Genomic DNA, 27994 nt, shown 5'->3' on the forward strand with positions numbered 1-27994 from the left:
TTTAGAGTTTATGCTACAAGTCCACCGCCCACCTCTCCTGCATTTGTTCTCATAATTGTTGAACCTTGAACTATGCTCAGGATGCCATGCTGTTGTAAGAGAACCAGTTATGCTGCAGCCCTAAAGGCATGGAGTCCTATGCTATTAGGGAAAACCAAGTGACTCAGAAACAGAAGCGAACCACACATTTAGGGCCAAATGTAGAACAGAGCTAAATAGCAGCTTATCAGTCCTTCTCTTTGCTCCCCACCCAGGAATACTCCTCCAACTCCAGCTTCTAACCCTTCCCCAGGTTTCACAGCTGACCTTTGCTCAGTGTCCACACTGGCTCTGTCCCTGGTGTGGGATCCATAACGGATGTCACCATCCTTCACGGGCACAGTTCCTTTCTGGTTACTTCCCCTTTTCCTTGGAACCAGGTTGACATTTGGTTGGTGTTTAATTGCCCTTGCGGTTGGCCTACTTCTTCTTTCCCCTCTTTTGAACTTCTGTGGTTGCTTTACAGTTGACGCACTTCTAGTCCACTGGCTCTGCTTATTGCTTAATTTCTCGTTCAGAATTTCCCTTCCAGGAACGGGCTGGGATGGGGCATGGGGGGATGGCAGAAGGTGGTAGTAAAGTTGACTAGATTTTATGGTGGACTGGATGTAGGGTGTGAAGTGATGAGAAAATGAAATTTTATATGTGTCAATCCCAATCTTCCAAATCACCCCACTCAATAGGAGGAAGTTCCAAGAGGAAGGGAATATATGTACACACATGGCTGGTTTGCTTTGTTTGACAGCAGAAATGAACACAGTATTGTAAGGTAATTATAGCCCAGTTAAAAAAAAATGAAATTTCAGATTTGCTCCACTGAATGGATGTTTGTGCCATTTTTTGTTTGTTTTTTAACTAAGCAACACGAATAAAGGTCTAAATGTCAACCAAGAGATCTAGGCTGGATACACTCATATTCACACAGGTATTCATGCTCATGGTCACCTCTGAGAGAAGGATGCGTGAGAAGATTTAGAAGTAGTGTTTTGTAAAGATCGGTGACATTGAGGTGGAGCTTAAATGTTTGAATGAAGGGTACACTCGGTCTGAGAATGCAAAATTCTTAATACCATATTTTATGATTCTTAACTATTTTTTCTAGATCTAGCCAGTCCAGTCTGAGGATGGGTATATATACTTATCTTTGTACAGCAGAAAACAACCCAATAATGTGAAGCAATTATCCTCCAATTAAAAATAAATTTTAAAAATTAGACATTAAAGAGATTTGCAAAAAGAAAAAGAAAGCACAAGTTGGAAGTTGTTTCTTTCTCTTACACAGCTTTAAAGACCAGGGAAAAAATATTTTTAAGCAACCTCGATAGGAACTCTCCAAAATAAATGCATGCCTGATTGATTCAATACATTTTAAGTCAGTTGTTTAAATATGATGAAATGGCTCTGCCTTTACATAGAGAATAGTCTACCTTTCCCAACATATAAAGAAGCACTCAGATGTCTAGTTCAGAAGAAATTTTTAGGAATATATGATTCGCCCTTTCTCATTTTCTCTTCTTTATCAAGTTTTTGAAAAGCAAATTAAATCAAGTACCTATTAACAGTTAACTATTATTTTGGTTATCAAGGGTTAGAATTTGAGCCTTGTTGGTAACTGATTAGATGCCACCCATAAGCACTGCCCATAAGCATGTACTTAGAACACTTCCCATGAGAATGTAAAGTTTCTCATAATTTACTTTTGTCTCATTCTGTAAGATTCTGAATTTCTCCATAAGGGAAATGAAGTCTTATTTCTTTGTAATTTACCTAGGAAAATAAATGTTAAGCCTTCCCCAAAAAGATGTCCATACTGGAAAGACTTAGTGGAGACTGGATTAACTCTGAAAATGCTGAGCAACTTTGTAGAGAACTGTCCTATTTCTGAAAATACTGTGCCCAGATAACCCGTGTCCAAACCACCTGAGATCCTTTTTGAAAAAGCACATTCTTGGCCTTTTCTCTGACTCTAGCGCATCCGAGTCTTCTGATGGGTCTATGAATATTTCATATCTGTTTTGGTAAACTTGCCCAGGTGACTTGTATGGGCCCAAGGTTTGAGAACCTCTGGCTGGGGAGAGGGCAGTCTGCTAGACCACTGACAGATCCCTGACCTATTTACAGATATTTTTGCCGAAACTCCATGTTTATATGCCTTAAAAAAAAAACCTTATTGTGCAAAATCATACACCAAAAATAACAGGTCTTCTGGGATAGGAAGGGAGGAGTGAAGAGAAGTGAAAAGGTATGAAAAGTGAAAAGTAACTGGATCACTCATAAGAATAATAAGAAACTCTAGCCCAGTTACGAGCTTTTCAGGTGGTGCTAGTAGTAAAGGATCTGCCTACCAATGAAGGAGATGTTAGAGACTCAGGTTCGATTCCTGGGTCAGGAAGATCCCCTGGAGTAGGAAATGTCAACCCACTCCAGTATTCTTGCTTGGAAACTCCCATGGACAGAGGAGCCTAGCGGGTTACAGTTCATGGGGTCGCAAAGAGTCAGAGGTGACTGAGCACAGCACAGCCCAGTTACAGCTCCAAAAACATTTGTTCTTAACAACACAGTCAATTCTTTATACCCTTAAACCTAGAGACCAGTACTTCTTTTTAGGCATTGGTCCTTGAGGGCATTCTCTTCTAGCAGAGATCAGTATTAACTTCTTAATCAACATTTTTTTTTAATGACCGATACTTGCCATTAGCTGTTAAAGTGCTGCACTCAATATGCCAGCAAATTTGGAAAACTCAGCACCATCCACAGAACTGGAAAAGGTCAGTTTTCATTGCAATCCCAAAGAATGGCAATGCCAAAGAATGTTCAAACTACTGCACAGTTGCACTCATCTCACATGCTAGCAAAATAATGCTCAAAATTCTCCGAGCCAGGCTTCAATAGTACATGAACCATGAGCTTCCAGAGGTTCAAGATGAATTTAGAAAAGGCAGAGGAACCAGAGATCAAATTGCCAACATCCGTTGGATCATTGAAAAACCAAGAGTTCCAGAAAAACATCTGCTTTATTGATTACACCAAAGCTTTTGATTGTGTAGATCACAACAAACTGTGGGAAATTCTTCAAGAGATGGGATACCAGACCACCTCACTTGCCTCCTGAGAAATCTGTATGCAGGTCAAGAAGCAACAGTTAGAACCAGACATGGAACAACAGACTGGTTGCAAATTGGGAAAGGAGTACGTCAAGGCTGTATATTGTCACCCTGCTTATTTAACTTATATGCAGAGTACATCATGTGAAATGCCAGGCTGGATGAAGCACAAGCTGAAATCAAGATTGCCAGGAGAAATATCAATAAACTCATGTACGTAGATGACACCACCCTTATGGCAGCAAGCGAAGAACTAAAGAGCCTCTTGATGAAAGTGAAAGAGGAGTGTGAAAAATCTGGCTTAAAACTCACCATTCAAAAAAGTAAGATCATGGCATCTGGTCCCATTCAGATCAGATCAGATCAGATCAGTCGCTCAGTCGTGTCCAACTCTTTGCAACCCCATGAATCGCAGCACGCCAGGCCTCCCTGTCCATCACCAACTCCCAGAGTTCACTGAGACTCATGTCCATCGAGTCAGTGATGCCATCCAGCCATCTCATTCTCTGTCATCCCCTTCTCCTCTTGCCCCCAATCCCTCCCAGCATTCATGGCAAATAGATGGGGAAACAATGGAAACATTGAGAGACTTTATTTTCTTGGGCTCCAAAATCACTGCAGATGGTGACTGCAGCCATGTATTAAAAGACACTTGCTCCTTGGAAGAAAAGCTATGACCAAACTAGACAGCATATTAAAAAGCAGAGACATTACTTTGCTGACAAAGGTCCATCTATTCAAAGCTATGGTTTTTCCATAGTCAGGTATGTATGTGAGAGTTGGACTATAAATAAGCTGAGCACCAAAGAATTGATGCTTTTGAACTGTGGTGTTGGAGAAGACTCTTGAGAGTCCCTTGGACTGCAAGGAGATCCAACCAGTCCATCCTAAAGGAAATCAGTCCTGAATATTCACTGGAAGGACTGATGCTGAAGCTGAAACTTCAATACTTTGGCAACCTGAGGGAAATAACTGACTCCTTGGAAAAGGTCCTGATGCTGGGAAGGATTGAAGGCAGGAGGAGAATGGGACAACAGAGGATGAGATGGTTGGATGGCATCACCGACTTGATGGACATGAGTTTGAGCAAGCTCCGGGAGTTGGTAATTGACAGGGAAGCCTGGCGAGCTGCAGTCCATGGGGTCGCAAAGAATCAGACACAACTGAGCAACTGAACTGACTGATTGACATGCCATCATTATAGCACTTCTTACAAAAATAGGGAAATGTCTTTCCAGCCTTTTCATCTGTGCCATCAGCTCCTCCAGTCATAGTGGAAAATGTAGCAATTCTTGAAGCCACTAAACCAGCTGCAACTCACAATGCACGTCTGTATATCAGCTTTTTTTCATAGGATCTTCATGTATTACTGAAGCCATCTTTTTAATCAGAAGAAAGCTTGTCTGGTAGTCATTTTTAAAATTATTGTCCAGGCCATGCCTTTTTTTTTTTTTTTAACCCCAAGTGAGCTGGGGGTGAGGTAAAGTTTCTTTTTTGAAATATATTGTGCTTGAAAATGGAAAGTTTTACAGATTTGAATACAGAAATGTTTAAAATATCTTTATGTACTTAAAGAATATAATACAATTTAAACATAAATAAAAATAGCAAGAGGTTTATAACAAATACGATAAAGTAATATTACACTTAATATATACAGAGTACATAGAAACTGATGGTAAGTCTTAAGATCTCAATAGTGGATAGTTAAAAGGAAAAACTCCTTAAAAGAAGAAACATAAGCAACCAATAAACATGTGAAATAAGCTTTGGTACAGCTAGTAGCCAAAAAAAAAAGACAAGAACAAGGCTTCATTTTCACCTATTAAATTCATGAATATTAAAAAAGTGATAATATTCTAATTTTTACAGGAGAATGGATGAACTAATTGCCTATATTTTTGAAAGACAACTTGGTAATATACATCATGTTTTGACCCATTCTTTTTTTTTTAATTGATGTATAATTGCTTTACACTGTTGTGCTATTTTCTGCCATATAACAAAGTGAATCAAAAGTGAGTATAATATAAATCTGTAAAGTTTTTGTTTGAAGATTTGTTTTAACTTTTTATTAAAATCCATAAATCACTTTTTCCAAAATTCAAGAAAAATTACTGCTACTTAAATAATAAAGTTATTTGAAAAATAATTTTGTTAGCTTCACTGTCAAATTTAAGCTGATTTCTGCCGATTTGTAGGTTTGGGTTCTTAAGGGCCTTGGAAACTTTTGTAGAAGTCCTTTCTTCTCTTTTTAGTAGAATGACAATACTATTGTCATTGGATGCTAGAATTCATAGATCAGATCAGAGCAGATCTGTCGCTCACTTGTGTCCGACTCTGCGACCCCATGAATCGCAGCACGCCTGGCCTCCCTGTCCATTACCAACTCCCGGAGTTCACTGAGACTCACGTCCATCAAGTCAGTGATGCCATCCAGCCCTCTCATCCTCTGTCGTCCCCTTCTCCTCCTGCCCCCAATCCCTCCCAGCATCAGAGTCTTTTCCAATGAGTCAACTCTTCACATGAGGTGGCCAAAGTACTGGAGTTTCAGCTTTAGCATCATTCCTTCCAAAGAAATCCCAGGGCTGATCTCCTTCAGAATGGACTGGTTGGATCTCCTTGCAGTCCAAGGGACTCTCAAGAGTCTTCAACACCATAGTTCAAAAGCATCAATTCTTCGGTGCTCAGCCTTCTTCACAGTCCAACTCTCACATCCATACATGACCACAGGAAAAACCATAGCCTTGACTAGACAAACCTTTGTTGGCAAAGTAATGTCTCTGCTTTTGAATATGCTGTCTAGGTTGGTCATAACTTTCCTTCCAAGGAGTAAGTGTCTTTTAATTTCATGGCTGCAGTCACCATCTGCAGTGATTTTGGAGCCCAGAAAAATAAAGTCTGACACTGTTTCCACTGTTTCCCCATCTATTTCCCAGGAAGTGATGGGACCGGATACCATGATCTTCGTTTTCTGAATGTTGAGCTTTAAGCCAACTTTTTCACTCTCCACTTTCACTTTCATCAAGAGGCTTTTGAGTTCCTCTTCACTTTCTGCCATAAGGGTGGTGTCATCTGCATATCTGAGGTTATTGATATTTCTCCCGGCAATCCTGATTCCAGCTTGTGTTTCTCCCAGTCCAGCATTTCTCATGATGTACTCTGCATATAAGTTAAATAAGCAGGGTGACAATATACAGCCTTGACGTACTCCTTCTCCTATTTGGAACCAGTCTGTTGTTCCATGTCCAGTTCTAACTGTTGCTTCCTTACCTGCATACAGATTTCTCAAGGGGCAGGTCAGGTGGTCTGGTATTCCCATCTGTTTCAGAATTTTCCACAGTTTATTGTGATCCACACAGTCAAAGGCTTTGGCATAGTCAATAAAGCAGAAATAGATGTTTTTCTGGAACTCTCTTGCTTTTTCCATGATCCAGTGGATGTTGGCAATTTGATCTCTGGTTCCTCTGCCTTTTCTAAAACCAGCTTGAACATCAGGAAGTTCACGGTTCACATATTGCTGAAGCCTGGCTTGGAGAATTTTGAGCATTACTTTACTAGCGTGTGAGATGAATGCAATTGTGCGGTAGTTTGAGCATTTTTGGGCATTGCCTTTCTTTGGGATTGGAATGAAAACTGACCTTTTCCAGTCCTGTGGCCACTGCTGAGTTTTCCAAATTTGCTGGCATATTGAGTGCAGCACTTTCACAGCATCATCTTTCAGGATTTGGAATAGCTCAACTGGAATTCCATCACCTCCTCTAGCTTTGTTCGTAGTGATGCTTTCTAAGGCCCACTTGACTTCACATTCCAGGATGTCTGGCTTTAGGTCAGTGATCACACCATGGTGGTTATCTGGGTCGTGAAGATCTTTTTTGACAGTTCTTCTGTGTATTCTTGCCATCTCTTCTTAATATCTTCTGCTTCTGTTAGGTCCATACCATTTCTGTCCTTTATTGGGTCCATCTTTGCATGAAATGTTCCTTTGGTATCTCTGATTTTCTTGAAGAGATCCCTAGAATTCATAAATCATGTTTAAATATAAAAATTAGGTCGATGACTTTCTGCTCATAAATTCCTGAAACGCTATGTACACAAAGAAGAAAAGGTCTCCTTGACTCACTTTGGAGCTTAGCAACACTGAAAAATGACCCGACCTCTTCATTTTATGAACAGGAAGCTGAGTCCAGAAAGAGAGAAAATGGTGATCTGGGCCATGATTGTTTGGGGTCAGTCTCTGGGATTGAACTTGGTTCCTGAGCTCCGAATGATTTCCAACCTCTGTTCCTTGAGGTCTGGGATTCTTTTGGCATGGATCCTCTCTCCGGCCCTGAGTAGGAGGCTGTGAAGGGTGATGTGATGCACAGCTAGTGGTTCTACTCACCCTGATTTATCTAGTTTTATACACAAAGGTCCTATCTATCGTTTCTTGAGATACAGTTGCACAATTCTTCATACTGGAAAATCAATAGGCTCAGTTTCTCTTTGGAAATTGTATTAGGTGTCTGGCTGCTGTAGCTAATTACTGCAAACTTAGAGGCTTAAAACAACACATGTTTATTATCGTGAAGTTCTGAAGGTTAGAATTCCAAGACAGGTCTCACTGGGCTAAAAATCACAGTGTTGGCCAGGCTGCATTCCCTTCTAGAAGCTCTGGGAGGCAGTCTGTTTTCTTGGCATTTCCAGCTTCCAGAGGCTGCCTGCATTCCTTGGCTTAGGTGCCCATCGCCCTGACTACAAAGCCAGCAACATTACACCTCTGCCCATTCCTTTACCAATGACACCTCGGGGGTAGTATTTGCTCTTAAGGATTCACGTGAGTAGATTGGGTGAACTGGCTGATAACAGCATCATTTCTGCACTTCCAGATCCTCCCCTTGATCCCATCTGCAGAGTCCCTCTTGCCTTTTGAGGCAACCCATTCACAGGCTCTAGGAATTAAGATTGAGACTTCTTTAGGAGTCAATATTCTGCCTACCAAAGGAAGAAATGTGCTCTCTTTGGTCTCAGCTCTAAGTGGGCAATCATTTTAAAAACTTTAATTTAGAAGACTTTATAAACTGCTGAAACTTTCTGAAGACTTAACGATATAATAAGAATATCTACCAACATTTATTGAGGGCTTGCACTGCAAAAGACGCTGACTACTCAGTGCTTAAATGCATGATCTTATTTAATCCTTTTAACAGACCTATGAGGTAGTTTCTATTATAATCTCATTTTGAATGTTTAGAAACTGAGGTCTAAAGGATTCTAACAATTTGCTCATGGTTGCATAATGTATATGGCGGCAGAATGGGATTTGAATTTAGGTCTGTCTGACTCAACCTTTTATCCAGTAAGCTTCTCTACTTACACTGAATCATCTAGTGGTAAAAGTGTAACAGAGTATAATAAAATATTGAGAGTATAATTTATGTAGAGAAAGCCTCCATGATAGTTCTTTTTAATATGAAAAATAATTTTTTACCATGAATAAAAGCTTTCAATATGCCATTTTACCAATGAGCTATGTTTAACTGATTAGTATTGGTTGGTTGTAAGTAAGATTTAATGATGAATTCTCAGAGTTTTCATTTAAATAGAAAAGAGAGCTATTTTGCATGACTAAGCTGAAAGTAAATAGATCCTTCAACATTTTTTAGTGCTCTTAGATTCTATAGGTAAAGAATTTATTTTAGAAGTTTTATCATAGCTTAATTGATTAATACGCTCTCCCTCCACGCCTGTTGTTGATGTTCAGTCACTCAGTTGTGCCTGACTCTTTGCAACCCCATGGTCTGCAGCACACCAGGCTTCTCTGTCCTTCACCATCTCCTGGATCTTGCTCAATCTCATGTCCATTGAGTCAGTGATGCCATCCAATCATCTCATCCTCTGTCATCCCCTTCTCCTCCTGCCTTCAGTCTTTCTCAGCATCAGGGTCTTATCCTCTGACCCAACCCCAGATGTAAGCACTGTGGAGAGCAGGGTTCTTGTTCTTCTTATTCAAGTTTGTTTCTTGAGTACATAAAACAGTAACATCCATTCAAATGGGCTTCTCTGGTGGTTCAGTGGTAAAAAGTCCATCTGCCAATGTAGGTTCAATCTCTGGGTTGAGAAGATACCCTGGAGGAGAAAAATGGCAACTCACTCCAGTATTCTTGCCTGGGAAATCCCACAGACAGAGGAGCCTGGCGGGCTACAGTCAGTGGGGTTGCAAGAGAGTCAGATGTGACTCAGCGCCTGAACAACAACAAACCATTCAATAGACACTCAAAATATTGGATGAAAGAATGGAAATTGAGAACTATCTAAGAGAATAAAGCTGGCCATCTCTATGAATGAGCCAGTATCTGGTTACTAGTTGGATTTCAGAAGGTCTTTTCAATATGGAATATTCTAATGTGTTTGGCTGAAAGACAATGTAATAGGTTCATATTATATGAGTAGGAAAGGTACATGATAACCCTGATAAAGCCAAGGTGTTTTTGCATAAATCTGTGCATCAGAGAGAAACAAGTGGCTTATTTAATATGAAGTATTTGACTCCTGTACCGACTTTATTACTTTATTCATTTTCCTGTTCAGCAAATATTATTGGGCACTGTGCTAGTTACTAGGATAAAAGATGAATTAAAAGAAAAAGTTCATGATGTAAAGGAGTCTTCTCTCTCCTGGTTAAAACAAATACTTATTAAGATAAAATGCATTGTATTAAATGGAATAATAGTGGATTTATGGGAATACAGAAGAGGGACCCTTAACTTAATACCCAAAAAATACTTCAATTGGGCTGGTCATCTTGAATATATTTTGGGAAAGGTGTAATTTAGATTTATTGGAGATTTGCAAAGATAGGACAGAATTCTTATATACTCTTCATCCAGCTCCTTATTCCCTTGGTGTATTGATCAATACTGAAAATTAACATTGGTACAATGCCATTAGCTAAACTTTAGGCCTTATTCTGATTTTGCCATCATGACTATAACCTTTCTTGCTAAAATGAAGTCATGCATCTAAGTGCTTCATTTCCTTTTTTATTCTAAATCTTCTTGCTTTATGCTTGGAGGGTTTTCCACTCATTGTAGTATTCTATGAATCTAAAATTTTTATGACTTTAAAGGCCCATTGTTTTCCTTTCCTGGCCTTCCTTGTATCAATCTTTAGGTTCCTAGAATGTTTAGTCTATTCCTTTACATTGGCAGCCCTTCCCTTTGAACATTTTAGTGACCCTTCTTGATAGTTTCCAGGTGCTTTTTTTTTTTGTCTTGAGGAATGACCATAGCCACATGCAGTTTTTCAGCTGTTAATTATATGATTAGGTGCCATTTGGATTCATATGAGCTAGTATTTTTTTACTTTTCAGATGATTTATGGATGCTGGCAGTCAAATCAGCACTAAGAATGAAAAGTAATTATTTTAAAGATGCAAAATATTTTCACCACCATCTTTCATTAGATTTTTACAGCTGTGTGAAATAGATATGGCAGATCTAGTACCCATAGCCACCTTCTTTTTATTAATTTTTTTATTGGAGTATAATTACCCCCCCCCCCCCTTTTTGACCACACTGCACAGCATGTGGGATCTTATTCCCAGACCAGGGATTGAACCCTTGAGCTCTGGCGTTGAAGCAGAGTCTTAACCACTGGACCACCAGGGAAAACCACTCTTACTTCTTTAAAGGATAAGATGATTGAGTTTCAGAGTGCCTCTCTAGTCCCACAGACCAAACAAGCCTTAGACTCTGAATTTGCAAACTCCTGATTCTTGCTATTCAAGGAGACTATAAAAATCTATGAGCAGTAGCACAGGATGTTACATGTGGAGTTTAGTCATTTAAATTCATGAGCTAGAAACTATTAGCAAAGAAGCCAATTAAACTTCTTCCTAAATAAAAACAACCAAAACAAGAGCCTTTCTAGTGGCGTGCTTGTCCCTATGGAGGAAGTGAAAGTCACATGTTGTCATGCTAAGTAAGCTTCATTTTATGCAATGTGTGTGAATCTTTGTGCTGAGAAGATGCGATTGCAATTTAGGAACCAGTGGATTCTCTCAGAAGGTACAGAAAGCAGCTCACTTGTACTCTCAAGAGATGCTTTAGTGAGCTAATTTTTTATGCCAAATAAGGGAAACTGTGAATTCTAACCTTCCTTATTGTGATTGTGTGTGTTGTCTAAAACCGGACTCCTTTCACTCTGATCTGATCCTTTGACTTCCAAGGACTGTACAGGAGGATATCACAGCCTTGTAGCTCTGTTAGGTGGGTCACAGAATTAGACTGCTTTTGATGATCAATGATGTGCCACAGATTTTCTCACTGTAACGTTTCTTTGACTCTGGTCATTTTCTGTCTCTTCAACAAATTCATGACACTGGGAACCCTAAGATAAGAAACTCGCCTTTCTTAACCTTTCCTGTGGGAGAGCAGTAAAATGATAAGGATTCAGCTGTTAGGTTGTCTGTGGACCAGCTCAAAATTGCGAAGAAAAGTCTTTAAAGCTACACAAGCTTTGAAGATACTCCAAAGTCAAACATGGGCCCTACTTAAGGAAGGATGCAAAGCTGGTTATTTAACTGTAGTGAGCAGAGCATAGAAAAATTTAACTTTGATCGGATTGGCTTCAGTGCATCAGGAAGCTTCCCTTCGATCCTGGCATTCACTTTTTAGTGTCATTCAGTTTAATAAGTTATCCGTGAATTAAAAAAAAAAATTAGAAACATGGTTACCAGAAAAGCTGACCTGCCTAAATAACAAAGGAAGACATTTTCAAGGTCCTGAAAGGACGCACTGATTTTGTGATTAGCTCTGCTAAAGTGTTTTCTTCTTCATTGCAGGTTTTAAGGGGCTACGTGAAAAGTAGACGATAGGGTGCTATTATTGGTATAAATTAGGGCTTTGTTCAAAAGCAGAGTTTTATGTTTGATGCAGTGCGTCAAAGTTTTCCCATAGCTGTTATTGTTTAAAACTACTTCTAATCATGTATGCACCTATTCATCTTACCTGGGAATTTTATCCAGTTTAGAACATCTGAATGAGGTTCTCTCAAAAGAAAAAAAGAATTTTAGTGACATCCGTTAATTAAATGATTGTTATTCTAAATATTAATTAATATTAATATGGACACTTCAAGGTCATGTTCCTGTCCAAAATTTACTTAAGCACATCAGAAAGCACATTTTCCATTACCATAAGAAATCAATATAATATCAAATTCTCAGTAACCGGATATTTCTCAAAGTCTCTGTTTAAGTGGCTTGTGGGGATAAATATGGCAGGTATGGACAGCAAATGAAAAAGAAAAAAAATAGCTTTTGACAACAGAAAAGATCAAATTTATAAACATATGTCAAATGGAATTCGCTGTATGTCAGTTAGGTCAAACTATAATGGATCCGTTTTAACCCTGTGTATTGATGGCCTTAAATGAGGCTTGCAGGTTAGCCTCTCTGTGTTCCTGGGTGAGATGTTCTCGTAATTGGGGGCAGCTGTGGCGACAGGACTAATCAGGCAGGCCTGTTGAACACTTACCTTAAAGCTGCCAATAACGGTGCGGCTGCTGTGATTGACTCCAGATTCATGGTCACGGCCATTTGCCTTTACACCTTGACGGAGCATCAGTAATCTCTTCAGACCCACTCGGTGCTGGGTTCCCACATGGGAGCTGTCTCGTTCCAGTGAACGCTAGAGTGAGACAACACTGGGGTGAGACGCAGTGTGCTCCACCCTTGTGGCATTTGGGGGACGATAGGCAATTGCACAGTTTAAAAATATATATATTTTTTGTATTATACCATTTTTAAGAATTCTGTCTTATTTCCCCGTAAATCATCAAGGTAGCTTAAAAGAGACAGCCATTTTCATATCCGCTTATCTCCACTTTCTCCCCCAGACTATATGTTTTGCACTTGGAATATGCAGAAATGATCTATCATGGGGCGTATGCCAGGATTTATCAGGGCACTCTTAATACATCAATAAGATAAATCTTACATTTGACTTATAAACCTGTTGGACAGAGCAAACTGTTCAGTTGGTTGCCTGGGAGTTAAGAGCAGGAGCTGGGACTTCCTTGGCAATGCCGTGGTTAAGATTTCACCTTCCAGTACAGGGGATGTGGGTTCCATCCCTGGTCTGGGAGCAAAGGTCTCTTGGCAAAAAAAAAAAAAAAAAAAAGAAACAATATTGTAACAAATTAATAAAAACTTTAAAAATGGTCCACATCGATTAAAAAAAAGGAGCAGGAGCTCTGGATCAGACTTCTGGGGTCCAGATACTGGCGCCCCAGTATGCCAGCTCCGTGACTGTGGGAGGTTGCTTTACCTCTCTGTTTCTGTTTGGTTGTCTGTAAACTGGAACAATGCACATATCTTCTGGAATTGTCACAAAACTTAAAAGACTAATTAAACATGATGTTCTTAGGACAGACAGTGCTTAATATTTAATACATACTAGGTTACTCAACCAGTGTTAGCTATTATTATTCTAAGGGAGTTTATTGTTGAAAGTACTATTGTAACTTCACCTTGTAAGTCTTAAGACCACTATTATAGTAGTTTTATAGTTTTGTCTTTGACCTTTACTATGAAATACTGGGCACAGCCCTACAGAGCTGTATAGAAGATGAAGATTGCTAATTTCAACAAACATAATATTAATTTTTCGGGTTGAAAAATTCTCTTACCTAGTAAATCTGTGCTTATTGCCCTTGTAGAATTGTACAGTGTTGTAAATCTCTCACAGACGTTTATGGAGAGGTGATCTGACTGTAAGAAACATAAAATTACTGTGGAGGCTATGAAATGAAATAATAGTTCCTACATTTTGGTCAGCTGTCCTGGCTTTAAATCCTTGTCTGCAGCTTGACAGCCTTGTGACCTTATACAAATGTTGGCAAAACCCCCCGTATCCTCACCTATAAAATGGAAAGAATGGTTATCCACTTTATATGAAATACATAGAAGGAATAAGAAAGAGGGAAATTGACCCAAATGGTAAGTTTGGGGATGTGCATTGATCATAATAGTTTCTGACTAGTTAAGGAGCAAATTTAGACCTTGTAGACTGGGGTCAATCGATGAAGATAGTTGATCAACTTTGATTTGAAAGCAGAGGAGATCATATTAAAATGTTTGCTCTTCTTAAAATGGAATAATAGCCTGGCCTCTGCAGGAGCCTCTGAGATAAAGTGCATTAAAGGAGATGGGAAAGTTTAAAAATAAAGTAAAATTTAAAATAATTTAAAAAAAAGGAGATGGGAAGGAATGTGGTTGTGGTGACTGGGGTCTTAGCTGCTGCAGAAATCAAGTAGAAAACATTTTTTTAATTTGTTTTTAATTGGAGGATAATTGGTTTACAGTATTGGGTTCTGCCATACCTCAACATAAATTAGCCGTAGGTATACCTGTGTCCCCTCCCTCTGGAACCTCCCATCCTACCCCTCTGGGTTGTCACAGAGTCCTGGCTTGAGTTCCCTGAGTCGTATAGCAAATCCCCACTGACTATCCGCTTTCCGTATGGTAATGTGTGTGTTTCCAGGCGACTCTGCATTTGCCCCACCCTCTCCTTCCCACCTCACCCCCTGTGGCCATAAGTCTGTTTTCTATGTCTGTGTCCCCGTCGCTGCCTCCAGTAGAGGACATTTTAACGACGATGACCAGATGAGAAAAATCCAGGAGGATGTAAAAATGGCAAAGTCAAGGCAGGAATGCCTTTTTGACCGTTTTCCACTTAGATTTACATTTCCTTTTTATTAGCGTCATATGGCAGAAGAGCATAGGAGTCCTGATCCAGTGGAATGCATAAAAATGAAAATAATGTCAGTGGGGCCCTTTGATCTCAAATTTTAAAAAAGCCTTTTTGAGAAAGTGGGTGTGGGTTTTGAAGTAATATTTGGACCTGGATCTCTTCTTTATCAGTATCTTCTAGATCCTTCCTTCTACTTAGTTTTTTCAGCAAGGAAATTTTGTGCTAAGTCCTTGAGATCCCATGTATCTAATACACTTAGACATCTGGATGTTTATTGGCTTCTCCATTGGCTCAGCGGGTAAAGAATCTGCCTGCAGTTCAGAAGACGCAAGAGTTGTGGGTTCAATCCCTGAGTCAGAAAGATCCCCTGGAGAAGGACATAGTAACCCACTCCAGTACTCTTGCCTGGGAAGTGGAGCCTGGCGGGCTATACAGTCCCTGGGGTCACAAAGAGTTGGACATGACTGAGAGACTAACACTACGCTGGACATTTGGATGTTTGGAATATCAGATCATATCAGTCACTCAGTCGTGTCCGACTCTTTGCGACCCCATGAATCGCAGCACGCCAGGCCTCCCTGTCCATCACCAACTCCCGGAGTTCACTGAGACTCATGTCCATCAACTCAGTGATGCCATCCAGCCATCTCATCCTCTGTCGTCCCCTTCTCCTCTTGCCCCCAGTCCCTCCCAGCATCAGAGTCTTTTCCAATGAGTCAACTCTTTGCATGAGGTGGCCAAAGTACTGGAGTTTCAGCTTTAGCATCATTCCTTCCAAAGAAATCCCAGGGCTGATCTCCTTCAGAATGGACTGGTTGGATCTCCTTGCAGTCCAAGGGACTCTCAAGAGTCTTCTCCAACACCACAGTTCAAAAGTATCAATTCTTCGGTGCTCAGCCTTCTTCACAGTCCAACTCTCACATCCATACATGACCACAGGAAAAACCATAGTCTTGACTAGACGAACCTTTGTTGGCAAAGTAATGTCTCCGCTTTTGAATATGCTATCTAGGTTGGTCATAACTTCCTTCCAAGGAGTAAGTGTCTTTTAAAATCATGGCTGCAGTCACCATCTGCAGTGATTTTGGAGCCCAGAAAAATAAAGTCTGACACTGTTTCCACTGTTTCCCCATCTATTTCCCAGGAAGTGATGGGACTGGATACCATGATCTTCGTTTTCTGAATGTTGAGCTTTAAGCCAACTTTTTCACTCTCCACTTTCACTTTCATCAAGAGGCTTTTGAGTTCCTCTTCACTTTCTGCCAGAAGGGTGGTGTCATCTGCATATCTGAGGTTATTGATATTTCTCCCGGCAATCCTGATTCCAGCTTGTGTTTCTCCCAGTCCAGCATTTCTCATGATGTACTCTGCATATAAGTTAAATAAACAGGGTGACAATATACAGCCTTGACGAACTCCTTTTCCTATTTGGAACCAGTCTGTTGTTCCATGTCCAGTTCTAACTGTTGCTTCCTGACCTGCATACAAATTTCTCAAGAGGCAGATCAGGTGGTCTGGTATTCCCATCTCTTGAAGAATTTTCCACAGTTTATTGTGATCCACACAGTCAAAGGCTTTGGCATAGTCAATAAAGCAGAAATAGATATTTTTCTGGAACTCTCTTGCTTTTTCCATGATCCAGTGGATGTTGGCAATTTAATCTCTGGTTCCTCTGCTTTTTCTAAAACCAGCTTGAACATCAGGAAGTTCACGGTTCACATATTGTGCCAGTCAAAATAGACCCATCACCACCACCACCACCACCACCACAAGCCTGAGCCTCCACGTGGGGACTGTGACCACCTGCTCAAGACTGCTCCTGCCCCTCTTTTGATTGGGTAGCGACAGATTCCTTAAATGGCCCTCTTTTTGTACATGTGCCTCTTTAGCGCAGCCTGTGGGTATGATGTTTAGCTGTAGAATGTGATCAGTCATTTTCTGTAGCCTTAGAGTAAGCATGGGCTTCCCCAGTGGCTCAGTAGGTAAAGAATCTATCTGCCTGCGATTCAGGAGACACAGGAGATGCAGGTTCGATCCCTGGGCCAGGAAGATCCCCCAGAGAAGGAAATGGCAACCCACCCCGGTATTCTTGCCTGGAAAATCCCATGGATGGAGGAGCCTGGTAGGCCACAATCCAATGGGTCACAAAGAGTCGAACATGCCTGAGCGACAAAAAAAAAAAAAAAGAGTAAACATAGTTTTTGACTGAGCTGGTTGTGGCTCCTATCTTCGAAAGGAACATTTAGAAGAATCCTGCTGTTTCAGTCAGCTTGTAGCAGTGAACTGGGGGATGTGGAACTTCATGCAGGTCTCTATGTGAAAAGCCCCGCTGAAGACTGAAATGCTTGAGAGATGAAGGTTAGCACTAGTAAGAAGCCAGCGCTGCCTTAGTGGTCCTACGCTGTGAGTAAGAGAAGTAAAATGCTGAAATTTTGCTCCTGAATTTATTGTATTATAATATGTTGTATAGTGACATGTTCTGTGCATATGTTATGAGGATTGTTCCAAACGCTTGTAAAGATATTATTTGATGATACACATTCATCCTTGTATAAGGAGTTGGGCATAGAACTGCTAAAATGGTATTTCTGGATCTAACTATGTTAACTATACTTTGAAGCCTAGTCTTCGTGTGTTGACTGGTTTAGTTTATTGCCAGTGGTATGGAGTAAGCTTGAGAATATCTTGTAATAAACCCCTGAACGGTATATAGTGACTTTCTCACGAGTGCAGGTACCCATATGCTTTATCTCATCCTCCAAAGATCCTTGCTGAACACACAGGGACGCGTAGCAGGTTTCCATTTAGGCTCACAGGGAACTCTAGTTAACTGCAGTTAGGGACAGTCTATCTGGAGGATGATTCGGCTGGACTTGAGGCAGCGTGAGCCTTAAGTCACCACATGTGGCAGCAAATAGTGACCTGTGAGATGGTCCCTAACATAACTTAAGCCCACACACTGCCTCAGTAGCAGTGGTTTTAATCCTAGGTGTATTGTGAAACACCATTGCTGCTAGACCTTGCTGCCTTATACACAGTTATATTTACAAAATATAAACCTGATAACTTTTCCCTTTTATAGTCAAATTTGTGAGTACAATTCAGAAGAGAAGACCAGATGACTAAGTATAATAAACTTTATCCATTCTGTACATTGTGACCATAATTTTCTCGATAAAGGACTTACAGAGATTTTTCTCTCTTATTTACCTTTAACATGACTATAAAAACAGGGCATCCTTCTGTGTAGAAGACTCATTCATGATATTCATGTGGCTTTCCTTAACTAACATGATAAGTTACATGATAACTAACATGATAAGTCACCAGTTTTCACCATGAGATCTGCACCTGTGTGGTAGGGCATCCTTCTGTGTAGAAGACTCGTTCATGATATTCGTGTGGCTTTCCTTAACTAACATGATAACTAACATGATAAGTCACCAGTTTTCACCGTGAGATCTGCACCTGTGTGGTATCAGGCTTTTAAATGGTTTTGTGCAAGGAAGACTTCACTGGGGGTCGTAGCTAAAAGCTCACAGTGATTTGATAATATTTTGCAGGTTTCCTGTTTAATTTGTTCAGTGTCAAGGCTCTTCAGTTTCACTGTACCGTCAAATGTGGAGAGTTATGAGCTAGTTTTGCACCATCAGGACATCCAAAGAAAGAAACAATTCATCTAGTGTCCCATGCTATCTGCATATCTCCTCAGCACACACACGCTAAAATGCATTCCTTGTTCTTAACAATACAGTACAACATTTGATAATAGCAGTATTGAACATATTAAAAAAAATAAGTACCCAGTAGACAAGTAAGATGAGAGGATTGCTTAGATGGATAGTTCTTCTTCACCTTTATCACAAATACTCATTCGCACATTAAAGAATTGGAATAAACAAGCATCATGCCTTCAATTTTTGTGTGGTCAGCATGTAAAATAATTGTTTTTGAATTACTGCCATGGTTTTTTTCTTCTCCATTGTACAACGTATCAAATAAAAAATGTAGACATGCAAAAATAGCCTTTTTAAGTATACAGTCATACCTGCTTGCGTTGACTTAGAGTCGGAAGAGCATGTTTGTGATCTTTGAAAGCCCTGTAAAACCTTAAAGCCTGTAAAAACAAGTGCCTGTAAAACGCGTGGCATCGCTCTGAGGGTTTGGGGGTTTCTATTTTTGTAGGCTGCTCCTTTTTGCACTTTACTGTCTGTCTCTGTTGATACATTTCTAAGGGTGTGGATAGGTTCATATTAATGTCAAGCAAGTTTGAAGTAGATATAAGCAATGACTGTTTAAAACTTGCTCTGTCATTAAATTGTTTCAGGGTGTGGAAATGCTGCCTCCCAGAATCACAGTGAAAGCAGAATTATGAACTGTGGTAGACCAAATGCAATTAAATCATTCCAAAGATGTTCAGATCATTTACTACACTGGCAGCAGTAACTTAGCATTGTGTTTACCGTCAATCAATTTTTAATTAGGGCTTCCCAGGTGGCGCTAGTGGTAAAGAACCTGTCTGCCAGTGCAGATGGACGTAAGAGACACAAGTTCGATCCCTGGGTCGGGAAGATCCCCTGGAGGAGGAAATGGCAACCCACTCCAGTGTTCTTGCCTGGAGAATCCCATGGACAGAGGAGCCTGGAAGGCTGCAGTGCAGAGTGGCACAGAGTTGGACGCAGCTGAAGTGACTTAGCACGCACAGCAGTGGTTAATTAACAAACTGTTTACTCTTAAACAAGAATCGAAGGCCATGTAAATTTTTTTTTACAGTTTTAAAATCCAAGTACTCGCTTTAAAATGTTGCCCATGATTTAGAAGCTACCCTTGGTCTTATAAAGTTATATCTGAATTTTAGAAAGTGCTTAGTGGAGTGCTTTCTCAGTGAAATAAATGAGATTATTTTATATGAGTAAACTGTGTGAGAAACACAGATAGTTTTAAAATGTATTCTAGTAACATATACGTATTATTTTATAATCTAATGGAAGGAAATTGATTCTATTGAAAGTTGTCTCATTATGAAGAGAGGAGAAAAAGCACACAGACCATGGCGTCAACATTAGTTTGCACACTTATCAAGAGTCTGTGAAATATCCAGGGGTATTCCATTCGGGTGGTTATGTGAGAAGAAATAAAGAAAAATGTATGTTGTTGCCCAGTGCAGCAGGATGCCTCCCTTTGGGCTCCACCTGGAGTGAGCGAGGAACTTCATGTGTACTTTGCTAGAAGGTATCACCGACCGCAGAATACCCAGGGGCCAGCAGTACAGTCGTGTGGCTGGGTTAGTGGGTCACAGATTTGTTTTTCCATTTACGGAGAATTTTAACGCCTCAAAACAGCTGTTCCCTGAAAAGCTGTGTATCCTCACGTCATAGCTGGTTTCTCCTGAAGACACAGCAGAAACATTATGACAAGTGGACTTCCAGGGATGTTGGAAGCTTCTGTGCTTGTGACAGTCTTGAAGCTACATGCAAGAGAGAAGCTTAGGCTAATCAATAGAGGTATATCCAAATCCCAAACACCAAGAAATGTTTATACGTTGGGGTCAGCTTAAGGAGTGGATATTCTAGTTATGAAAGGCCTTGTCTCTCAAGGTCTGTGCCTCATTATGTCATAGATCATCTCTTAAGGACAAAGATGTACCAGTCTTGCATGTGAACCCCCAAAGGAGAGGGCAGATGTGTTGGCCTGCCAAATAAGAGACTGTTTTCCTTCCATCAAAGGGTTAGTGGGATTGAAGCCCCAAAGTCATGGTTACCAGGTTGAATGTAGGAGGATTTCAGTGCCATACCACTCACAGAATTTTAATGGAGAATATAATCTTAAGAGCTACATTTGTAAGTTACAGCACAGATATTCCCAAGGATCTCAATGACTACAAATTTAGCCAAGACTTCAAAAGTATTTACTGAAAGCTTGAAACTTTTTTAATGGCAGAAAGATCAGATTAAAAAGGCATGAAAACTAAGAGAAACCAATATTCCTTTTCCTCCCTTTCTGTGTGTGTGTGTGTGCATGCGCGTGCACATGCGTGTATGTATGTATATCCTTATTTGCAGAATCATGTGAAATTTAGTTGTAGATATCATGACATTTCAGCAAATACTGCCTAAGAACAAGGGCATCTTCTGCATGACCACAATGCAGTTATCACACTTGAGAAACTTAATTTTGATACAGGACTTTTATTCAGATTTCCCCAGTAGTCCTAATAATGTTCCTTATAACTATTTTTCCCCTGAAGCAAGATCCAATCACTAGTCAAAGTCTATGGCAATTGTCAGTTTTGTTTAATCTACATCAGTTTCACAGTCTTTTATCTTTCGTGACATTGATATTCCTGAAGCCTAGGCCAGCTGTTTTGTCAAATATCCCTCAATTTGAATTTGTCCAATTGTTTCCTTGCATTTGAAATCAAGACTCTTTACTAAAGTCATAATAAGTAAAGAAATGAAGATAGGAGGGTAATGGGGAAGGAGAGGTGACAGAAAGAGACAGTGGAGTAGAATAAGAGAAAAGAAAATAAAAAGAGATGCAAATGGACTTCATGAAGATTTCAAACAAGATGCCAAGATCTAGTAGATTTGTATTCAGGCTGTATTGGTAAGCAAACGAATGGAGAGGCGGGTGAGGGAACATGGTACTTATTGAGAGTTAAGGACATCTCAGATATTGTGTTTAGAACATTTTGGATAGAGATAAGGGAATGAACCTTGAAAATCTGGGCTGTATGCCAAGCTAAACACAAAATTAAGTGAAAACAACAACAAAAATTCAAACTAGTTCTTTTAATCTGTACATAAAAGAATGAGGTGGTTTATTTTTCTTAATAGATATAAACTAGTTTTGGGGTATCATTTAAAACCCTTTACTAGGTTTACAAAATTGAAAATGATCTTAAGGAGTTAAATCAGTTCCGTTCAGTTGCTCAGTCGTGTCCGACTCTTTGCGACCCCATGAATTGCAGCACACCAGGCCTTCCTGTCCATCACTAACTCCTGGAGTTCACCCAGACTCAGGTCCATATAGTCAGTATACAAATACTATACCAGATAGATGAGAATTTAGTCTGTTTTTAAAACCTCCAGAACAGAAATTCGTGGACCACATCTTAAAGGGAAGTCTCCTAGGAAAGCTCTTCAGGAAGTAAATCTTATTTTCAAACTGTCCAAAAAAAATAACCAGAGAAAATCATCAGGTGTCAGAGGCTAAGAACAGCTGAAATATTGATTCAATTTTCTAGCTTGCTGCTGTGTCTTCACATTCAGTGTCTGCTTCTCCACCTCATCTCCCAGCCTCTAAATAAGAAAAAGGGGGATGTGTAATTGTAGGAACACTGTTAAGAAGTCACAGTGTTCAAATAGTTTTTGCTGTAATTTAATGGAAAATTTATATACTCATTCCTGACATTTTTGGAGGGATTTTCTTGGTAAGGGCAGAGTGGTAGAAAAATAAATATATGCAGAGTGGGAAAGGTACACCATTTCCTGTGCGTGCCTAACATGGTTCTGATTGCCATCCTTGGAGTCTTGATGCTACACATAGTGAATAATTGCTCACTGGATCTGAGAGGTGCAGTCTCCTTTGGTGGATTTGAAGAATTAACTTCTCGTTAAGTCCTGAAGTGGAGCAGAAATAGACTTTGTACTTGGCTTTTCTAAGACTCTATTGAAACAGAGATGTTGAGACATCACCTTCTGCGGTGTTGATTAAGTGAAATTAGGCGTGCAGAGGAAAATCCATTCAATATGCTTTTATTTTTTAAACTGTTTTATTATGGGAAAAAAAACACACCAGACATTCTATATAGTATTGTAGGGATTTCCCTGAGTCCAGTGGCTAAGACTTTGCCTTCCAGTGCTGGGGTGAAGGTTCAATCCCTGGCTGGGCAGTTAAGATCCCATATTCCTTTCGGTCAAAAAGACAAAACATACAACAGCAATATTGTAACAAAGTCAATAAAGACTTTAAAAATGGCCTATGTTTAAAAAAAATCTTAAAAAAGAATCTTATACTAAATCCCTGCTTCTATATATTGACTGACTTACCACAGTCAACTTCTTGGGGAATTTATTTCATTTTTATGCCTAACCTTTCCCCACTGGCTTCCCAGGGGGCACTGGTGGTAAACGACCGGCCTGCCAGTGATACAGAGATACAGGTTCCATCCCTGGGTTGGGAAGACTCCCTAGAGGAGGGCATGGTAACACACTCCAGTATTCTTACCTGGAGAATTCCATTAACAGAGGAGCCTGGTGGGCTACAGTCCATAGGGTCACAAAGAGCAACTTAGCACATTCCCCACTACCATTCCATATTGAATTAAATCTCAGATATCTGTAAAGATTTCCATAGAGAATAGGTACTCTTTGAAGCAGTCTTGCTTAAAATAGTAATGGTATGTAAGCATTTAATATAAGTGAATAAATGACTGAAAGTCACTCAGTCGTGTCCGACTCTTTGTGACCGTATTCTCCAGGCCAGAATACTGGAGTGGATTGCCTTTTCCTTCTCCAGGGGATCTTCCCAACCCAGGGATCGAACCCAGGTCTCCCACATTGCAGGCGGATTCTTTACCAGCTGAGCCACATAAAATGTCCTATAAATTAATGCACAGTATAAGCGCTCTCCTGTCTCTGTTGAGAAGATTTAGAAGGGTGAAATCCAGTCGAACTGATAATCTGATGGGAGTGCGGTGGTCTTCTGGAAAGGGCATTTGTTGTTTGTGGGAGAGTATCTGTAGACCCAATAAAAGTGTTGTCACCAAAGAAGAGTGATGTCACCAAAGAATCCCTGTCTTGAAGAAATGAGTGTTGTTAAGATTTATGAGTGCTCTTTGTTCTCTGGATTACTACTGTTGATAGCATAGTCTAACTCTGACTCTCCAGAGTGTTGTAACTGTGGACAAGAGACACTTACCTGTCTCTGAAAATAAGCTTCCTATTTGAAAAAACGTGTGTGATACCTGTTGTACCTATTCACAGAACAGTCATGCAGATTAATTGTGATCTGGGATGTGACTGTGCTGTAGAAATAATGGCCCAGTTGCCTGTTCTTCTTTAGCGTAAGATTTTGATTCTTTGAAATGACCAGTCTTCAGGATTTTTAATAGTACCAGAGGATGTAAAGATGGAAGAATTGCTATCTTAAATATATATATGTATATATGTGTGTGTGTATATATATATATATGTATTTTTTAGAATATTTTTAAAGAATAGATTTTTATTGAAGTAGACTTGATGTACAATATAGTGATTCACAATTTTTAAATGGTGTACTCTATTTTATGCTTTATGCTTTCCTGGTGGCTCAGACAGTAAAGAAGCTGTCTGCAATGCAGGAGAGCAGGATTTGATCCCTGGGTGGGGAAGATCCCCTGGAGAAGGAAATGGCAACCCACTCCAGTATTCTTATTTGGAGAATCCAATGGACAGGGGAGCTTGGTGGACTATAGTCCATGGGGTCACCAAGAGTTGGACACGACTGAGCGGCTACGACTTTCACTATATTCTATACTTGTTATAAAGTAATGTCTGTGCCCCCTGTGTTGTACAATATGTCCTTGTAGCTCATGTTATGCCTAATAGTTTGTACCTCTTAATCATCTACACATATATTGCCCCTCTCCTCTTCCCTTTCCCCACTGGTGACCACTGGTTTCTTCTTTATATCTGTGTGTCTGTTTCAAAGAATAATTTTGTAACCTGAGTTCTCTTTTTCCCCCTAATATATTTTATCTGAGCATTTTTATTATTCTCTAAGCAGAGATACATTTTGACGGACACCCCCCTCCCCTTTTTCTTTTGTCTCTCAGTTAGTAAAACCTCTGTGAATGGTCTCTTGATCGGGCTCACCAAAATGAACATGTTTCTCTTGGAAAGGTTACCATGTGATCAGAACTTTCTTCCTTCTCTTTTCTTTTTTAGCCTTGCCTCCCCGCTTGAAAGAGATGAAGAGTCAGGAGTCTGTGGCAGGTTCCAAACTAGTGCTTCGGTGCGAGACCAGTTCTGAATACTCCTCTCTCAAGTTCAAGTGGTTCAAGAATGGGAGTGAATTAAGCCGAAAGAACAAACCACAAAACATCAAGATACAGAAAAGGCCGGGGTGAGTATCCTGCATGTCACAGCAGGGGCCATGCCTAGCAATACAATGGTATAAAATATAAAAATTACTAACAGCTTAGTAAATAAATATACCATCAACAAACCTGATACATGATAAGTGAAAAGATTTTTCGTTATACGGGGGCTAGAAATTGGGTCATTATATAGGAAAGAATTTCAAAGTATGTCATCTTAAAACTTCTGGACAAAGGAAGGATGGATATGGAAAGAACTGTAACATGTGGCTAAAATAGAAGAGGTGAGAGAAGATAATATTAATAGCAAGCTGCTGTATAGCACAGGCAGCTCAGCTCAATGCTCTGTGATGACCTGAAGGGTGGGAGCGAGGGAGGGCCTAGCGGAAGGGATATACATATATATATATATATATATATATCAGATTCATTTCATTGTGCAGCAGAAAAACTAACCAAAGTGGTAAAGCAGTTACACTCCAATTAAAAAATAAATCAAAAAAAGAATTCAAATCAAAAATTTTTCAAAAACTAAAAAATATTAATAGGAGCTATTGTAGTAGTAAGTAATACATGAGATCCTAAAATCATGTATAGAATACCTGTGCCTTACACAATCAAGCTCAGTTGGGAAAGAATCTGCCTGCAGTGTAGGAGACCTGAGTTCGATTCCTGGATAGGGAAGATCCCCTGGAGAAGGAAATGGCAACCCACTTCAGTATTCTTGCCTAGAGAATCTCATGGACAGAGGAGTCTGGCGGGCTACAGTCTGTGGGTTTGTGAGAGTCGGACACAACTTAGCGACTAAACATACTTCATCATGTGAGGAGTTAGAATGTAATCAGTTGAATCTGAACTATTCTCCAGTAAATTTAATACATAAAAGTAATGTGTAACTGACAATTCCATTAAGCTCCATCACCGTGAGAGCAGATTAAAATATCTAGTAATCCTAAGTAGCAAGAATGCCCTCCTTGAGGAGATCCCTATTTGGGAAGGCTTCATGTGACCCCCTATAACGTCTGTGTATTCTATTCCTACTCTAAAATGATGCTCTTTTATTTATTTTTTCTTCATTTTTTCCCTCCTTATTTAAGAACATTTACTTCTAATCTCAAACTACATTTTGAAATTACAGAAGAGCTAAATGCCTCAGGTTTTTGCTTGTGAACAGTCCTTTCATCAGTGTGAAATGTATCATAGGGGTTCACAGCTCCAAGGTGACCTTTTAGAATCTTCTATTTACACTTCAGAGGATTCCAGTGAAATCCCAGAGATGATATATGAAGCAACAATGAGAATCACCTCCTAGACTTTGATTTTATAGGGCAAATACCAGAAACATCAAACACACATGAGCCAGAAAAAATAAAGCGATATAAGGGAAGTGAATTTAATCTTACCAAAGTGTTTAATGACTGTGAGAGCCATAATTAGGGCTGTTTTCCTGTTTCTATGGTTTTAGTAACTACTCTGCTTATCCTTGTTATTGATTGTGTCAGTACAATGTCTTGATTTGAAAGAATAATACAGAAGGAATATCACTGTAGCAGGTGGTACTTCAAATATACAAAAAAAAATAATAATAATTCTGTGAAGTGACAGAGTGCTTTTGTATATAATCTTATTTGTTTGGTTTTTCAACAAGTTTCCCCTAGTAGTAAGGGCAATTTACTGCACGTGGTGACTCTAATTTTGCAGGGTAAGAAATGAAGGGTCAAAAAACTGTTGTCTTTCCTTGAGTCACCCAACTAGATATGAATAAGCTGGAATACAAATCAATGTCTTAGATTCCTTAATGTCTCATTCCTTCTCTAAAAATGGAAAGCAGACATATTTTATCACATGTGTCCATGTGGGGAAGGGAGGAGAGCAACTTGAAAAAATAAGCATGATTCTTTTTGAGAAGTTTAACAACAAAGAAAAATTACTTTTAGCTAGGTTTTGGTGTCTGTTTTGTTTTTCATCAATTAGCCAGGTTAGTAAGAAACAGTTATCTGCATAAGCGGAGTGATGTCTCATTTGTTTCTATGTGGCTATTATTTGAGAGAAAAAATATTTAAGAACCCGTGAAAAGCTTATATTGCTAGAAATATGGGGAATTGAAGGAATACTAGGGCATTTTATACTCAGAGCATCGAAAGATTGTAGAGAGATTATCTAGTACAGCCTTATATGAAGCAATCAAGTGCTGAAACCCTGTTAGGGCTGGGGGAGCTTCAGGATTTTTAAGCCGCCCATCTATTTACAAATAGTGGTCTAAAAACTTGATTATTTATGCTGAGGTAAATTCTACCTTGTGGGAAGTTAAAATTTATTAATAATTAGGGAACAAAATAGCTAACACTAATATCAAACAGTAAACCTAAGTGCTGAATTACAGGTTACTGATGCTAAGTGCCGTGGGAGTTGGGAAGTGGGGAAGACCCCAGGAGCTTCAGGAGTCACTGTGAGAGGGTGGATTTGACTCTGCTAAAGAGAGAGAGTCCCCCTGGATGGGTAGGGTGGGTTATAGAGTAGAGCAGTAGCAGGTTCTGTTTATAGGACAATAAAGAGGCCAATCAAGTTGGGCCAGTGAAAGTGTGGATGGGAAATTTTGCCTTGGATAAGATGCTCTGTGTTGGCCCTGGGCTAGAAGCTGGGTCCAGAGAGATGAACAAGAAGTGTGTGCTGTCTCAGAGGCTTGGTCTCAAGTGGGGAAGGGAAATATAAGCAGTTATAATTCTCAGTTTTAAATTTGATGATAGTGATGATCACAGGATGCTTTAGAAAGGTACTCACAAGGACGGTGGAGGGGACCCAGTCCTGGACTGTGGAGGCTTCCTAGAAAGAAGGGGGGGAAGGAGAGAAGGAGGAGAGGATTATCCAGGCTGAAGGAACAGAACGAAGCAGCTGCGGATTGCAGGTGTTTAAGGTGAGGATACCTGAAGAGAAGAAGCTGAATAGGTTGAGTAAATAAGATGACAAAAAGGAACAACAGGAAAAAAAGAGAGACCCCCCGGAATGAGTATGGTTCTAAAAGGCACATGTAT

At 39.8% G+C, this 27994-nt stretch overlaps 1 protein-coding gene across 7 annotated transcripts in view; it reads left to right on the forward strand.

Moving 5' to 3' along the window:
* Positions 1-27994, forward strand: part of NRG1 (neuregulin 1) — a 235436-nt gene that overhangs the window by 30106 nt on the left and 177336 nt on the right. For all 7 annotated transcript variants that reach the window (XM_070781365.1, XM_070781364.1, XM_070781366.1 and 4 more), the window contains exon 2: positions 24811-24988. In XM_070781365.1, the coding sequence (XP_070637466.1) occupies positions 24811-24988 (178 nt within the window). The remainder of the gene's footprint in view (positions 1-24810; positions 24989-27994) is intronic.

Source organism: Bos indicus, chromosome 27 (assembly GCF_029378745.1).
Source record: "Bos indicus isolate NIAB-ARS_2022 breed Sahiwal x Tharparkar chromosome 27, NIAB-ARS_B.indTharparkar_mat_pri_1.0, whole genome shotgun sequence".
Lineage (NCBI taxonomy): Eukaryota > Metazoa > Chordata > Mammalia > Artiodactyla > Bovidae > Bos > Bos indicus.